At 41.3% G+C, this 16061-nt stretch overlaps 1 protein-coding gene across 3 annotated transcripts in view; it reads left to right on the top strand.

Moving 5' to 3' along the window:
• Positions 1–13667, top strand: part of nsd1a (nuclear receptor binding SET domain protein 1a) — a 47941-nt gene extending 34274 nt beyond the window's left edge. For all 3 annotated transcript variants that reach the window (XM_062986716.1, XM_062986558.1, XM_062986638.1), the window contains exons 19-25: positions 765–1034; positions 2264–2380; positions 4299–4440; positions 6269–6375; positions 7201–7402; positions 8057–8892; positions 13084–13667. In XM_062986716.1, coding sequence (XP_062842786.1) covers positions 765–1034; positions 2264–2380; positions 4299–4440; positions 6269–6375; positions 7201–7402; positions 8057–8637 — 1419 coding nt within the window. In that variant the 3' untranslated portion in view covers positions 8638–8892; positions 13084–13667. The remainder of the gene's footprint in view (positions 1–764; positions 1035–2263; positions 2381–4298; positions 4441–6268; positions 6376–7200; positions 7403–8056; positions 8893–13083) is intronic.
• The last annotated feature ends 2394 nt before the right edge of the window (positions 13668–16061 follow it).

Raw genomic sequence — 16061 nt, 5'->3', positions numbered from 1 at the left:
TTGGACTGCAGCCTTAGAAAGCAGCTACCTCAAGATCCATTTTGGACTTACTTTACTCTCGCTTCTATAGACAAGCAAATCAATCAATCAGAAAAAGTAAAATCAATACAAGCCAATACAACGTCCCTTTCTACAGACACTAAGGTACACTGTATGGACAGAAGTATTGGGAGGCCCCTCTAATTCTTAATTTATCTAATATTTATATAAACTAAAATGATATGCTTTATAACTAGTCAGAAATTGTTTAGGGATGGCCTTTCCTGTTATAGCATGACTGTGCCACTGTGCACAAAACAAGGTCTATAAAGGAAACTTCAGTGATCTGTACAGAGCCCTGACCCTCAGCCTCATTGAACATCTTTTAAATGAACTGGAACCTCAACTGAGGCTTTCTTGACCAACATCAGTGCCCAGTCATACAAATAATTTTTTGACTAGGTGGCCACAAATTCCCACAGACATACTTCAGAGTCTTGTGAAAAACTTTGTGAAGAGTGGTGGTTGTTCTAGCTGAAAAGATCACTTAGGGGTCACTCTGTTTTAATACTATTTGTTTGTTAAATGGAATGTCCAAGGTCAGGTGGCCATATAGTCTCTCTTTCTGCCGTGTACAGGAATATATTACAGTGTTAAACTCCATCATTATTTAACTGCATTGGGGTTAGTCTTACTGATTACCTTTAGAAAAGTCTTGCACATAGGAGAAACCTAATGACATATCAACCTTGTCACTGACCTCCTGGGTGCTCGTCTTTCTCTAGGTGAACCGGCCAGTAGGAAAAGTTCAGATTATAACAGCAGACCTGTCCGAGATCCCTCGCTGTAACTGCAAGGTCACGGACGAGAGCCCGTGCGGCGTAGACTCGGAGTGTATCAACCGCATGCTGATGTACGAGTGCCACCCACAGGTGTGTGCTGCAGGAGAAAAGTGCCAGAACCAGAGCTTCATTAAACGGCAGTACACACCGGTCGAAATCTTCAGAACCCTGACGCGTGGCTGGGGGCTTCGCGGCATCACCGATATTAAGAAGGTGAGGAGGAATTCTTGTTTTCATTTCATCCATTTGTGGTGTACCACGTGAATAAAAGAAAAGTGCACAAAACACATCCAACGAATATCGGTAAATTCTGGGATTAGACAAGAAACTTGAAGCTGGTTTTACAGCAGGACGGTCATACTGAATGTCCCCCAACAGCTACCATTAATTAATTACTAACAGGTAGATTTAAAACATTTTTAACAAAATTTGCAATTTGACCAGGGTGCTTAAACTTTTGTATGTAACCATACTGTAATTCTGTGATTCCGTATGTGGTGGGAGTAGCAGAACAATTAAGACGGATATTGGCAACTTGGTGGTGGCGGGGCTTGAACCGGCAACCTTCTGTTTACTAGTCCAGTACCTTAACCATTGAGCTATCACTGGTTAGTCAACTGGCACTCAGTTGCTGGCACTCAGTTGCTTTCAAACCCCAGAACACGCTACGCCAGAAATGAGTTCACCCTAAGGACCGGGTTCCTCGACACAAACAGAGTAACGTAGTGTATGCTGTTAGGTGCCGGGAGGATTGTCGGGAACTGTACATCGGGGAAACTAAACAGCCACTGGTGAAACGGATGGCACAACATAGAAGATCGACACCTCTTCTGGCCAGGACTCTGCGGTTTACACCCACCTGCAAGCCAGCGGCCACTCATTTAATGATGACGATGTGCAGATCCTTGACAAGGAGGAATGCTGGTTTGAACGTGGAGTCAAAGAGGCCGTTTACGTGAAGAGGGAACGACCATCCCTGAACCGGGGAGGGGGCCTGAGAGTACATCTCTCACCATCATACAACGCCGTCATTGGAGCGTTACCCCAATCATGTGTGAAACACACACATGACCATTGTAATTAATGGTCATTGTGATTTGCATATGGACCTGATCACCAGTTCCATTGTTATGCAATGGGCGGTGATCGGTCGTTATGCAAATCAACTGCATATAAGGTCGGGGTATTGAACACCAGCTCAGACTGAAGAAGTCATTCGGATTGAGTGACGAAACGTATCTCTACAACAAACTTGTGTCCAGATGAACTGATTCAACTTTGTGGATTTGTGTACCTGGATTATTGAGCATGCATCAACACATACTGTAATTATTTGCCAATTTTTAGGAACATTAGTTTTTCTAACTGTTTGTCATGATCAGCTGTCACCCAGCATTTTAAAAATTCTGAATAAGCATAAAGTGGCTTTTTGCTTCCCTCAGGGTGCCTTTGTGAGTGAGTATGTAGGCGAGGTGATCGATGAGGAGGAGTGTCGTGCCAGGATCAGACATGCTCAGAATAATGATATCAGCAACTTCTACATGCTCACGTTGGACAAGGCAAGTATTTAGAACATACACAGATACATATAATACAGTCTTTCAGCCTGTCCTATCTCCTTTTAATACCCAGTATCCCTCACATCCTAATGGACAATCTTAAAGAGTCCCATCAAAATATTTAACCTATTACCGAGCTTCATATTAACACGCCTTTATCCTTTATTTAATAAAGAACAGCTTTATGTAGCGACACTAAAATACTGTGAGCAGAACTAGTAGAAGCTTCACTCTCGCTTTATATCAAGGGATATCAGTTGATGGGTGCTCAGGTGGCACAGCTGTAAAACATGCCAGCTCACCAGTGCTGAGATCTTAAGCTCCTGATATAAAATGATCTCGATATGGTGATATAATTGGCCCTGGAGGGGCCGAACGGATTCCTTATTGCTGCTGCAATTACGACCTCTTCTGTTTGGTCAGTTGCGTGACCTTTCTGAACGTGATATCAATACCCTGTGTGAACCTGCCTCGTGCAGCTCAAAAGAATCGTTGCCACCGGTCGGCTGGGCGCCATCTGGCGGGCACAATTGGCAGTGCCTGCAGCAGATACTAATTGGCCACCGTATCTGCAGGGTGGGGGCCGGACTATGTGTCATGGGTGGGACCTTCATAGGGTAATGACCCTGATTGGCGGAAGAGACGCCTGTGCAGAATGCATGGGCGAGAAGAGGAGGGCTGTACACGTGTCGGAAGAGGCGTGTACAGCGACGTGCTCTCCTCGGATGCAATCTGGTATCTCTCGGCAGCGGAAGACAAAAAAAATTGAGTGAGCTAAATCGGGAGGAAAATGGGGAGAAAATGCAAAGAAGCGGTTGCGAACTGCACACATGTCAGAGAGGGTGTGTTTTTGGTATGACCCTCCTTGGTCAGAGTAGAGGGCCTGTAGCAGTGAAGGAGATACAGCTGGGGAATTGGGTATGACCAGATTGGAAGAAAAAAAATGCATGAATAGAATAATACAAAAAAGATCCATGAATAAATCTGATAAATATTTTCATCTATGGGTATAACATGTGCAATATCCTTAAATCTTAACAAGCAGTAACAAAATGTGCAATAATTATCATTATGTATAACCACTGTGAATTTTTCTGCATGTGCAATACTTTAACTACAATGTGCAATTTTCGTAATGTCAGTATTATTATTAGTAGTATTATTTAACTTTACTATTCTATATACAGTCGAATCCGGTTAATTGAACCACCGGTTAATCGGACCAGCCGCTTATTCGGACCGAATCCTAAAGTACCGAAACAAATCCTATTATGTACGTGTTATGTTATTCGCTTATTTGGACCAAAATTCCGTTTAATCGGACCAAAGAACGTGAGAGCGAATAAGAAAAAGAAGCCACAAGTCGCCACTTAGAGCGGATGCAAAGCGGGTCAGCGAGATATGGGAGGATTCCTGGGCTCCCCGGGAGAATTTATGCTTTTATCAAAGGTCAGGAAATCCGAAAAGTTGTGTTGACAAGAGCAAAACCAGCGGGAGGTGAACACGCCCACCACTTTCTTTCCCACAACGAAGCACCCAGTAGCCAGCAGCGTGGTTATTGGATCCATCTGCATCTCCGCTTTTCGGCGAAATGAAGTCGAGCGTAAACAAGAGTGTCCGGCAACACGTGCAAGGAATTCATTCCCTCCCGTCAATCACGATTAAAGTCTACACGAGAAAGCTATCATTCCACTATCATTCCTTGTAACATAGGGCATGTTCGTGTAATCGGACCAGCCGGTTATTAGGACCGGATCGACTGTATATTTCTTATTTTTTAAACCTGTGGTGTTTTTTAAGGTGAACCAATGCACGTAATCTCGTTTTTTTCTGTACACTTCGGTGTACAGTAAAATGACAATAAAGTGAATCTTGAATAAAAAAAAAAAGTCATTAAATTGCTTTTTTTTGCTTCCAGGACCGCGTCATAGATGCAGGACCGAAGGGGAACGAGGCACGTTTTATGAACCACTGCTGTCAGCCCAACTGTGAGACTCAGAAATGGACGGTGAACGGAGACACTCGAGTGGGGCTCTTTGCTCTCATAGATATTCCAGCAGGTTAGTGAGGCTCCTAGTGTAACAGTATCCACTAGGGGTGTGCTATATCGTATCGTTCACGATAATACCGGTATAATTTTTAAAACGATACAGAAAAGCCCATATCGTAATAATAGCGATATTCTGCGTTGTTTACGTAATGACGTCACACAGCTACGCAAATGGCGTACGTTCGTTACGTGGGTCGTTTGGGCACAGCGACGAGTATGGCGGAACGCGGCTCTGCGGTGGAGGAGCTCGTTCCAAAAACTCCAAGTGCACCATAAATTAATCTTTGGCAACCCAAACCCCAACCACCGCTTTGCCGGCAACTTTTTTGCGGAAGTATTTCTGCACGCAGGTTTACACAGGGACAAAATTCAACAGCGCACCTCCACCAAACAGTTCAGGGATACTCTTAACATTAATGTCCACCACCAACACAGAAGTAGTACTACTATTACTTACTACTAATACTACTGCTACTTAGTACTACTGCTACTGCTACTTAGTACTACTGCTACTGTACTTAGTAGTAATTGTGGCGCGCTACGAGTAAAGGCGCCACCGGGCTCTGCGCGTTCCAGTGTTGCCAGATTGGGCAGTTAAATAACACTTCTATTTAAAAGAAAATATTCAGTTTTAAAAAGCTCCAGCATTGAAGAAGGTTATTAAAAGTAAAGTCAATTTTCAGTGCTGATTTACTGTATCTTAATAGTGTTGGTCAGTCTGTATCATATTGTTAAAAGAAAATGAAAATTAGTTTTCCATGCATTCACACTGGCATGTTCTGGGGTTCAATTGAGTCTCATCATTACACACAAGTTGGCAGCCAAATGATAAAGTATTGCAAAGGAATATCTTTGAAATTCTTCCTCATAATGTTAAGGTTGCTATATTTTTTTTTTTTTTTTTTACTTGTCAGGGAAAATGAAGAGAAAAAAAGCTTATTATTATTATGCGGGTCTTCGTGATGTAATTCTACATGGCACTCACTGCCTGTATAGGTAAATGAGTGAGTGACCACACGTTTCTGTGCGACCCCTGTGTGAGCAATGGTCTCAGTCTGGCCACCCCTATGGAAATCGTCTGACTCCGCCATTACATTATGTTACATTATTTTTACTGGAAAGACAAAAAACAGAAAAGTGCGTAATTCTTACATACGTAATTTTTTACGAAGTGTTAACTTATATTAATTCTAAATAAAAACTGAACATTATGTTTTTTTGCAATAGTGTTTTCTCGAAATAAAATATTTTTCAGTGTTTTGTTATATCGCCAAAAATATCGTTATCGCAAAAATAACCTGAAATATCGTGATATTATTTTAGGGCCATATCGCCCACCCCTAGTATCCACAGTGCATTCACATACTTGGGCTCTTATGCTAATCTAGTAATGCTGACATTAAATAAAATGAAGAGCGGCGCAGTGGCTCGGTGGGTAGCACAGTCGCCTCACAGCAAGAAGGTCCTGGTTTTGATTCTCAGGCGGGGCGGTCCGGGTCCTTTCTGTGTGGTGTGTGCATGTTCTCCCCGTGTCTGCGTGGGTTTCCTGCGGGTGCTCCGGTTTCCTCCCACAGTCCAAAGACGTGCAAGTGAGGTGAACTAAATACAAAATTATCCATGACTGTGTTTGACATCGAATCTGAACTGATGAATCTTGTGTAATGAGTAACTACCGTTCCTGTCATGAATGTAACCAGTGTGTAAAACATGACGTTAAAATCCTAGTAAACAAATAAATGAATGAAATGAAACCTGGATGGACCATGATAGTAAAACTGACGTTCTCAAAATGTCTTTTTCTTGCATAATGTCTGTGTGTAAACTGTTTCTCTGTCCAGGTGTGGAGCTCACCTTTAACTATAACCTGGAGTGTGTGGGTAGCGGCAAGACTGTGTGTAAATGTGGGGCACCGAATTGCAGCGGTTTCCTGGGTGTCCGACCAAAGGTACAACACACAGCATGATTATTATTTATGGACAGACTATGGATCAGACTATCAAGGATACCAGAGAAATGGATTGGTACATTGTGACCTAAAGTGGTTTGTCCAGGGTACATGGTCATCTGAGGGCTTGAAGGTGGGCAGTGATAGCTCAGTGGTTAAGGTACTGGACTAGTAAGCAGAAGGTTGCCGGTTCAAGCCCCGCCACCACCAAGTTGCCACTGTTGGGTCCCTGAGCAAGGCCCCTAACCCTCAATTGCTCATCGTGTTCAGCTCACTGTGTAAGTCGCTTTGGATAAAAGCGTCTGCTAAATGCTGAAAATTTTAATGTAAATGAAGGTCATGCACATTTAACAGTGGTTACTGGCTTTGCCCTACACAGACTAAGATCTCTCTTGATTTACAGAATCTTATCACAATATTATGAACAGTAGATGGTAAAAAAAACTAAATTATTATACAAAATTGCATTGAGAAATGGTTTTAAACTGATTGACAATTTTCTCCTGAAGCACAACATGATGAGCCACGACCCATCAATGCTTGTAAAATTTGACCATTTGGTAGATCCTCCTTTTATACCCAATCATGATTCCTTCATATGTTATCCATACGTTTCCAGAATTGTTTACGCTAGACTCCCAGAATCTCTTTTTACTGTAGTATTGCTCTATGCTTTGTCAGTAGGCATCTGCTGAAGATTCTTTGCTATTATCTTGTTTTTTCCCCTCACCAAACATGAAGAATGAAAAGTGAAGACACTCCCTGCATCAATTATTATCTTTTTAAAGCATGGAAACCTCAAACCTAACAAAACACTCGTTTTAGAACCAGCCACCTTCAGAGGACAAGGCCCGCAAGGGAAGGAAGAAAGGTTCCGTAAAGAAAAAGAACCAGCTGCCGACGGTGAAGGAACGAGAGGATGAGTGTTTCTACTGTGGAGACAACGGGCAGATCATCACCTGTAAGAAACCCGGCTGTCCTAAGGTTTACCACGCTGACTGCCTTAACCTGCGCAAAAGACCTGCAGGTGAGCACAGCTTTTGTTTTACTGTGCAGTGGTTTCTGTGCAGAATTAAGGTTTAATGAATAAATGAATCGGCTCTGATTGATTGAAAAATGCTACTTGCCAGATTTTTTTATGAGTTTAACCAACTCTGTTTTCTGGCAGAGACTTGACTTATGTACGGTCCGATGGACTTTGAAAGCTCAGTGTGTAGATCTCTGAGCATATCAGTCAAAAAGTTGTTCGTATGCCACCACTGTTTGGACCTTTGAACCTCTTAGCTCCAGGGGTGCCGTACAATAGCTGACAACTGTGCTCTGACCCCTGATTCCTTCTAGAAGTTGGACTGAACGCTACAGGAAGTCTTTCCTAACAGCCTCTTCAATAAATCATAATAATTTATAATAAATACGTACCATTATTGTATGCTATGCATACACCAACGTCTAATGTTTACATGTATATAGATGTTCCTGTGAATTTATAATCCCGTGTTTTTTAAAGTCAGTGGATGTTGTATGTATGTAATAGGTTGTCTGATGTGAGCTGCTGTAACAAAGGCATTTCCTGCAAAGGATCAATTAAGTACCTATCTATCTATGTAGATGTATATTTTTGACCTGAAGTTTCCATCCTTAAGCTGAGAGTCACTTGAGAATTCATATTTACTGTGTGCAGGTCGCTGGGAGTGCCCATGGCACCAGTGTAACGAGTGTGGCAAGGAGGCAGCGTCCTTCTGCGAGATGTGCCCGAGCTCGTACTGCAAGCAGCACCGCGACAGCATGCTCTTCATCTCCAAGCTGGACGGCAAGCTCTGCTGCAGTGAGCACGACCCCTGTGGCCCAGACCCTCTGGAACCTGGAGAGATCCGTGAGTACACAGCGGCGGGACTGACCCTGTCCGCCGCTCAGCTCTACATCCCCCCCACCCCGGGCCAGGCGCGTTTCAGCCGGCAGCGAGAGACGTTCGAGGACGGGGTCGTGGAGGATGCAGAAATGCAGACGAAAGAGGAAGACCCGTGTGAATTAGAGGACGGAGAAGTGGTGGAGGGGCTGGTCGAGGACGGCGAGGAACTAGAATTCATAGACGACGAAGACGAGCTGGACAGTGAGCTGGACTACGGAGAACTGGGGTGCGAGGAAGAGGAGAACGGGGATGGGGTTGATGATGAGTGGAGTGACGAATGTGTGGACGAAGACTATGGTGAGGATTTAGAAGAAGTGGACATGGAGGAGTCGGACTCCTTTAGGGGGAAGTGAGCACCTCGTGTCCATTCATCTCTTCGTGCATTCATCACGCGCTCGCTCACTCGGCCAGTAGAGGGCTCTTCAGAGCAGTGAGGAGCAGGAACAGTGGCAGATGCTGATTTCCAGTCAGTTTCACTTTGTAGCTCGTAGTGACACAGGCCTGCAACTAAATCTGATTTCAGATCAGCAGCAATGGGGATCAAGGGCCCTAGAGATCAGCTGGTTGGTGGTCAGTGGAATGCAAAGACTCCGACACAGACAAACACGGTGAGGTTAATACAGAAGTCATCGTACATACCTTCACTCAAGTCCTCTTTGATCACTCCATAGAGAGGAGTGAAGTGGTGCTGTTTGCTTACTAGTCCAGTAGTGGGTGAAAAGTTTCAGACTGGTGCTCTTTTATGTTTGTTTTCTTTTTATCCACCAACTGTTTACATGCTTCTCTTTGGCAAACCAGTAAGAGTGATGGGCAGCAACCAATAGGCTAGAAGTGGGGCAGCAACATTCACATACGTAGATTGTAATAGACACTTTCAAAGCCTCCGTTTGATCCAATTCATTGCTGGGTTCTGGGTTTAAATGACTTTATCCACTTATTATGGATTGCCAGTTTAAGACCTTCAAAGCATTGATACAGTCTGGATCCTGAAATGATTTTTCAGTACCATAAAACGTCAAAGTGCTCCTTGAATCTACAGAATGACAATGAAACCCACTGTACACCCATCGTGCCCTGGACACGACTCTCACTCCTCAGTGTTCGTCATTCGAAGAGTGCATTCCCTGTCCACATTAGTATTAGAATAACCTGCCGTTTAGCGTCTTTGTGCTGCATGCAGTTGATTGAATCGAGGCACGACGCAGGGGTACGCAAAATATCAGAAACAAATAACACGTTCTCTAAAAGAAGATTATAAAGGCGAAACAGCCTTCATCTCTACAGCAGCTTTAATGCTGTTTGTGCTCCTGAAGGCTCCGTGTCTGGCTATGTTGAAGCATTCTGCAAGAAGAGCCGTTTCTAGTCCATTCATCATATAAAGGTTTAATATATTTGTTGCCAGTTAAAATCCTCAAACAAATTGTTTGTAATAATCGAGATGGCTTTCCTGTACCATTATGGACCACTTACCGGCATCATTTAGCATCCTCCTAACATCTAGCGAGTTCCTCAGGGGTCCTAGATTTCTGCTCTTTACACCAAGTTATGCACCAGGTCTCTGAACGGCAGCCCTGTAATTCCAACACAGATTATTCACTGTCATTTGGAAACTGCTCCTTAAACTAGCATACCAGTTTAGTTCTTTCCTAGCATTTAGATGCTGCTAACTGGCTTTTGATAGAACCAACTAGAACAAGGACAATCACACAGTAGCAGCTGTTTGTATTTTTCACTTTCAAGTTTCCATGATTTTGTCCTCCACCTGTAACAGCTATCGACTCAGTCCTGTTCCAGACGCTAGATCTTTTTTGACATTAGTATTACCAATACTGCTTCTGTAGTAGCACTACAAGCTAAATTATGGGTCTAGACTGATCAGTATATCCCAAGTTCTGTGGCAGTTCTTTATGAAAACCACTGGTTTGTCATGTTCCAGCAAAAAACACGACTTAATGCGTACGTTAGAAGATGTATGTATATCTGCTGGATGTCGGAACAGAATCAGTAATCAGTTTTGATCATTAGTGCTATCATCAGAATCAAACACCTTGACAGTTGTCACAGAATTCTTACTGGCCTGAATATAAAATTCACGTGGGACGCTGCCTGCTCCGATGGGGATGCCAAAGAGAACCAATAGGGCATATGTCTGCAAAGCCTGAATGCCATTCCACTCATCAGGTTTGATCACTATGGTGCACTTTTTTTGGGGTAACTTGCATTTCCACATGCTTTTCCTTTAGGGCATGTTTTTACTGTCGCAACAGCGAAAACTTTAAAGAACCAGGCTCTAGTAGAAGCGGCTGGGTGGACCCAGCCTGTCACAGTACGCTGCATGATTACGATACCCTACTGTTCTCTTCACAGAGCCCTGACCTCAACCCCTCTTATTACATCTGGGACAAATTAAAACATTGTTCACACGCCAGGCCTTCTCATCCACCTTACAAGCGAGCACAAATTTTCACAGACACACTCCAAACTCAATTGGAAAAACTTCTCAGAAAAGTTACGACTGTTATAGCTGCAAATGGGGATTTTTCGAAACAAAGATCTCTTGAGGATTTCTTGTAGGAATGCTGATCAGAGCTGTAGTGTATTCAGCACATGGCAAGAATTCATTCGGCACAGGGTTTTAATCCATCGCAAAGACCCATATTTGTATAATGGCTAAAACATTGAAGGTGTAACGTCTTTTTAAGGTGGTATTTTCCTAATTTCACCTAAGTAACCTGTAAAAAAAAAAAGAAAAGTAGAATTCGGTGCAATTCAGGCTGATTTTGCTAACAGTAATATCAGATCAATTTACAGTTCACACATTACCCAAAATAATCTTCCACAGGCTGTGCATTTACACATACACTTTCATTCAGAGCCACTCACAGTTTTTACTGAATACAATCTAAGCAACTGAGGGTTAAGGGTCTTGCTCAGGGGTCCAACAATGGTAACCTGACAGTGAACGTGCTTAAACCAGAAAGCTTCTGTTTACTAGTCCAGTACTCTAACCACTGAGTTACCACTGCCTGGTGTAGGGTAGTTTATACCGCCAGAAGCATACAAATTAAGGAGCATTACCCTTAGCTTATTGTTTAGATTCTTAATGCAATATAAATGCAAAAATGTGATTAAAAAAAATTTGGTGATCCATGTGCTTCCAGGTCACCGGGGTAAATGTGTAAACTTCATGGCTCTTTATTTGGTTATCATTTTTTTTTTATAATGCGCCCCCGATACAAAACAAACTTCAACTGCTTCATCCTGGTCTGGCTCCTACAGAAATCACTTGGAGAAAGCCAGGAACTCGTTTCTGGACAGGGTGGCAGTCCATCGCAGAGCTTCGGCCATTAATCTTGCAACAATTCAGTTTCATCATGTTCTCAAGATATTTTCATGTTTGCCATGATAAGAACCGTGAAAAAGGCTTAGCACTGCAACCCTAATCTTAGCCACAACTAAACAGTTTTATCAGTTTTACAAATGAAGAGAGAGATTACAAATGAACAGGACATACATTGATTATGATTTGTAAGATGATATTTTGATTATGACTGAGAGTAGAGCCAATAAATGTGTGCAGTTAATACAGAGATGTTATACACACAGCAGGAATCGTGAGTTCACTTTTAAAGTTGGTCTAGGCCAGGGTTTTTCAAAGGGCCGAAAAAATGGGTAATAAGAATGAAATAAACTTGTACGTGAATGCCCATCCGTGGAGGCTCAATGTTAAACATTGCTCGTGTACGTGAGCCGTGTAAAACGATCATGGACAAAATGTGGGTCACTTGGAAAAAACCTGATCTAGGCTGACTTGGTTGAAAAACGTTTTCAGCAGCTGGCATGTGTCCATCCTGGAATGAACTGGGAAGAGGCTGCGTAATGCCAGTGCTTTAGGGGGAAAAAGGCAAAAAAAATCCTCAAATGCATAATTTGGGTGGAACTAGCAAACTTGTGAGTTTGAATCTCAGCAGAACTGCGTGAGCCAGGCATCCACAAAAACTGCCGTTCCGATGGGGGAGGGGGTCGTCACATGGAGCTTAATGTGTCTCTCCATACGTGATACATACAGTATCTGTGTGTGGGAACCCAACACTGGACTGGAATCAGTGGGATGTGATGGTCAGTGATAGCTCAGTGGTTAAGGTACTGGACTAGTAAACGAAAGGTTGCCGGTTCAAGCCCCGCCATCACCAAGTTGCCACTGTTGGGTCCCTGAGCAAGGCCCTTAACCCTCAATTGTTCATTGTGTTCTGCTAACTGTGTAAGTCGCTTTGGATAAAAGCGTCTGCTAAATGCTGAAAATGTAAATGTAAATGTCTATGGCCCTCCTAGGCCAGAACAGAAGTAGTGAAAGTGGCAGCGGAGTTGTAATTGGGAATTTTTAAAAACACTGGCGTTATGCTGCCTGTTCAAGCTATGAACTAAAATGTGAACGTCTGGCTTTAGTCTTTATCATGAGTTACTTAGCTGGTTTTGTGGATGGTAGAGAGATGTCATTCCTGTCCTATCCAGTATGGGGCAATTTATCAGCCCCTTTCAAGTATTTTGATTGGCCTGAGAAGTTTATAGGAGCTGCAAATAAAAAGAGGCAGTGGTTAACTTTAGGTCATGATGCCCTTGCAGTCCCAGACTGAACTGGGATATGTTGGGGTACTTTAGATACAGGATGTTAATCAGCAGCCACTGAATTTTGGGGAAACAAATGAAGTAAAATGTATAAAAGTTGGCTGTTGGACATTTTGATAAACCATGAATTCAGTTTGTTCTCCATCCACTTCTTCATGTTTTTACCTTTCCAGGCTACAAAGATGTTCTGAATCGAAGTCACCGAACCTGTTTGGATAATAAAGGCTGGTTTTTATATGCTTACAAATCCACTATGAAATTATAATCAGAATTGTACCACGAGTGGTTTATTCTGCAGTTATTGTAGTGTTGTTGAACATTACGGTTATTACTGTAACATGTAGTCTTTAGCCTTTCATTCATTTTATTCTAATGCCCACTGGATGCAATATGGAACATTATACTCCCATTTTTTTAATATTTCACAGCAACCATCTATTGTTACACGCTTCTCTCGTCACCTGTGTATATCCTTCTGAAACACCATGTTAGCTTTTCTTTAGTCTCTTTATATTTATGTACACTGTAGAATCTGTTCTCACTGATTTTTTTTGTTGTTGTATGTGAGTGTATGTAAATGTTTGTATGGTATGTTAGTTGCCAAAATCCCAGTGTGCTTTGGTGCTGCGAAGAACATGAAATGCCCTGGTTTGCTCTGGGTAAATTGGGGCAAAGTTGTTGCTGCCTTGTTAGAAGCCTCTTGAAATGTACTGTACTTTTTGATGTATATTAAAATATTATAAAGTTTTACAGTAGACGCTGTTGTCGTTTGATTGTTTTCACCACAGCGGCTCTCAATAATAACGGTTTGAAAAAACGTTGAGCATTTGAATTGTCACCTGTTTACCTCAGTGTTTCTCAATTAATGGGACAATCAGTTATTTGTAACATCTAATACATTTCTTTTCTTTTGCATCAACCGCTTTATCCCCGTCAGGGTCGAGGCAGCCCTGGTTTCACCGGGAATCACTGGGCACAGTGCAGAAATACCATACCTTGCATGTTCTCCCCGTGTCTGTGTGGGTTTCCTCTGGGAGCTTCAGTTTCCTCCCACAGTCCAAGACGTGCTAGTGATGTGAATTGGAGATACAAAATTGTCCATGACTGTGTTTGACATTAAACTTGTGAACTGATTAATCTTGTGTAACCAGTAACTATCGTTTCTGTCATGAATGTAACCAAAGTGTGTAAAACATGACGTTAAAATCCTAATAAATATTCACTTTTGGCCCAAGATGAATTGTCCTTGAATCCCCAAAGTTCCTGTATCTTAACTGTAGGCAGCATTTGTGCTTTAAAACTTTAGAAAGTTCCTATACTGTGATTACTACTTGCTCTGATAAATGCTCCAAACCAACGTCAAAATTTTAATAATAAAAAGAGCTGCTAAACTTTTCAGCAGTGATAGCTAAGCCTATGTTTCAACATTGTGTATTATTGTAACCTTTACACATCTACATTTTAATATGTGGATATATGCACTTAAAGTATATTAAATAAAAAAAACGACCAAAACACAAACATGGTTAAATATTTATATTAGTTTAACCTTATATTATTGTCTATAGTTGTGGAATGGCGTGTGCTAATGTTTAGCTTTACTCGTATTTTTGTCTTCTATTCGGTAGATGGCGCTATTTTACTAACTGGTGAACAGTACGGACTCACAATGGCCTGATTAAGAAACTAATCTGTTCATGATCACGCACGTACCGATTGTTTGTCATCTATCTATCTGTCTGTCTGTCTGTCTGTCTATCTCTCTATCTATCTCTCTCTCTCTATATATATATATATATATATATATATATATATACAGTATATATATATATATATATATATATATATATGCTGATCAGCCATAACATTAAAACCACCTTGTTTCTACTGTTCATTCAGCTCCACTTATCATGTAGAAGCACTTTGTAGTTCTACAATTACTGACTGTAGTCCATCTGTTTCTCTGCATGCTTTGTTAGCCCCCTTTCATGCTGATCTTCAATGGTCAGGACCCCCACAGAGTGTTTAGGTGGTGGATCATCCTCAGCACTGCAGTGACACTGACATGGTGCTGGACATATTGTGCTGGTATGAGTGGATAAGACACAGCAGCGCTGCTGGAGTTTTGCAAGGCAGGAATTCCCTGGACAGGGTGCCAATACATTGTAAGGCTATGGACACACCCATCTTAGACATACCCAATCATGTCTGTGTAGATGCCATGCTGGCTGATAGCACCCCTGAGATTGAAACCCAAATCTCAGTGGTGGTGGGCTAGTGTAATACCACCCGAGTGCATAATTATTAAATATTTCAATCAGTTAGGTCCCAGCCAAAGTACTGAAATTGCATTATTTAGGGTAGGTATTTATCTATTGATGTTGTTTACTTCCAACAAGTAATAGACATTGATGTTGCATTTAATTATTTCATAAATATTGGCCTATATCTTAATATACCTTCTATAAATTAAATTGCCCTAACAAATGTAAGCTCTTAAAATGTCTAGATAAAAAAATCTTCTTTGGGCTGGTACCAGATTAAAAAAATAATAAAATAAAAATAATAATTATAATAATTATAAAATAATAATAACAATAATAATAATAGCAAGGAATAATAATAGGAATATTAAATTATTATTGTTATTATTATATATTATATATTATTATTATTTTTACTAATGTATTATTATAAAATACTTCTTTTTCTTTTTTAAGTATTATGTAAGTTAATATTAATACTGTCTTGGTGCAATGATTCAATTGTAATAAAACATAAATAATAGTAATAACTTTTATTTAATTTAAAGAAAAAGCTAAAATACTACAAAATATCTCTATAAAAACCCAACAGCACCAGTTTATAAACATCATTGGTAGTGGCAATAGATGGTATCCATAATGTCTTATCTTAAAAAGTGTCTTAAGCTTATATCTATATATTTCTAGATTATTTGATTCTCTGACGTATCGATTACAAAGCACCTTCATTACATAACATGAATTCCTGTAGCTTGAATCCAAAAGTGAGTCAGCAGGGGAGTGGTAAGACAGGCCAGATAAATGCTGAGTACGCAGGAACCATATGTCCATGTATTTATGTAAGTACACACCAACTGTACCTTACCATTCTGAACTAACAGAACACT

This window comes from Trichomycterus rosablanca, chromosome 1, assembly GCF_030014385.1.
Source record: "Trichomycterus rosablanca isolate fTriRos1 chromosome 1, fTriRos1.hap1, whole genome shotgun sequence".
NCBI lineage: Eukaryota > Metazoa > Chordata > Actinopteri > Siluriformes > Trichomycteridae > Trichomycterus > Trichomycterus rosablanca.
This window is presented reverse-complemented; position numbering and strand designations above follow the sequence as displayed.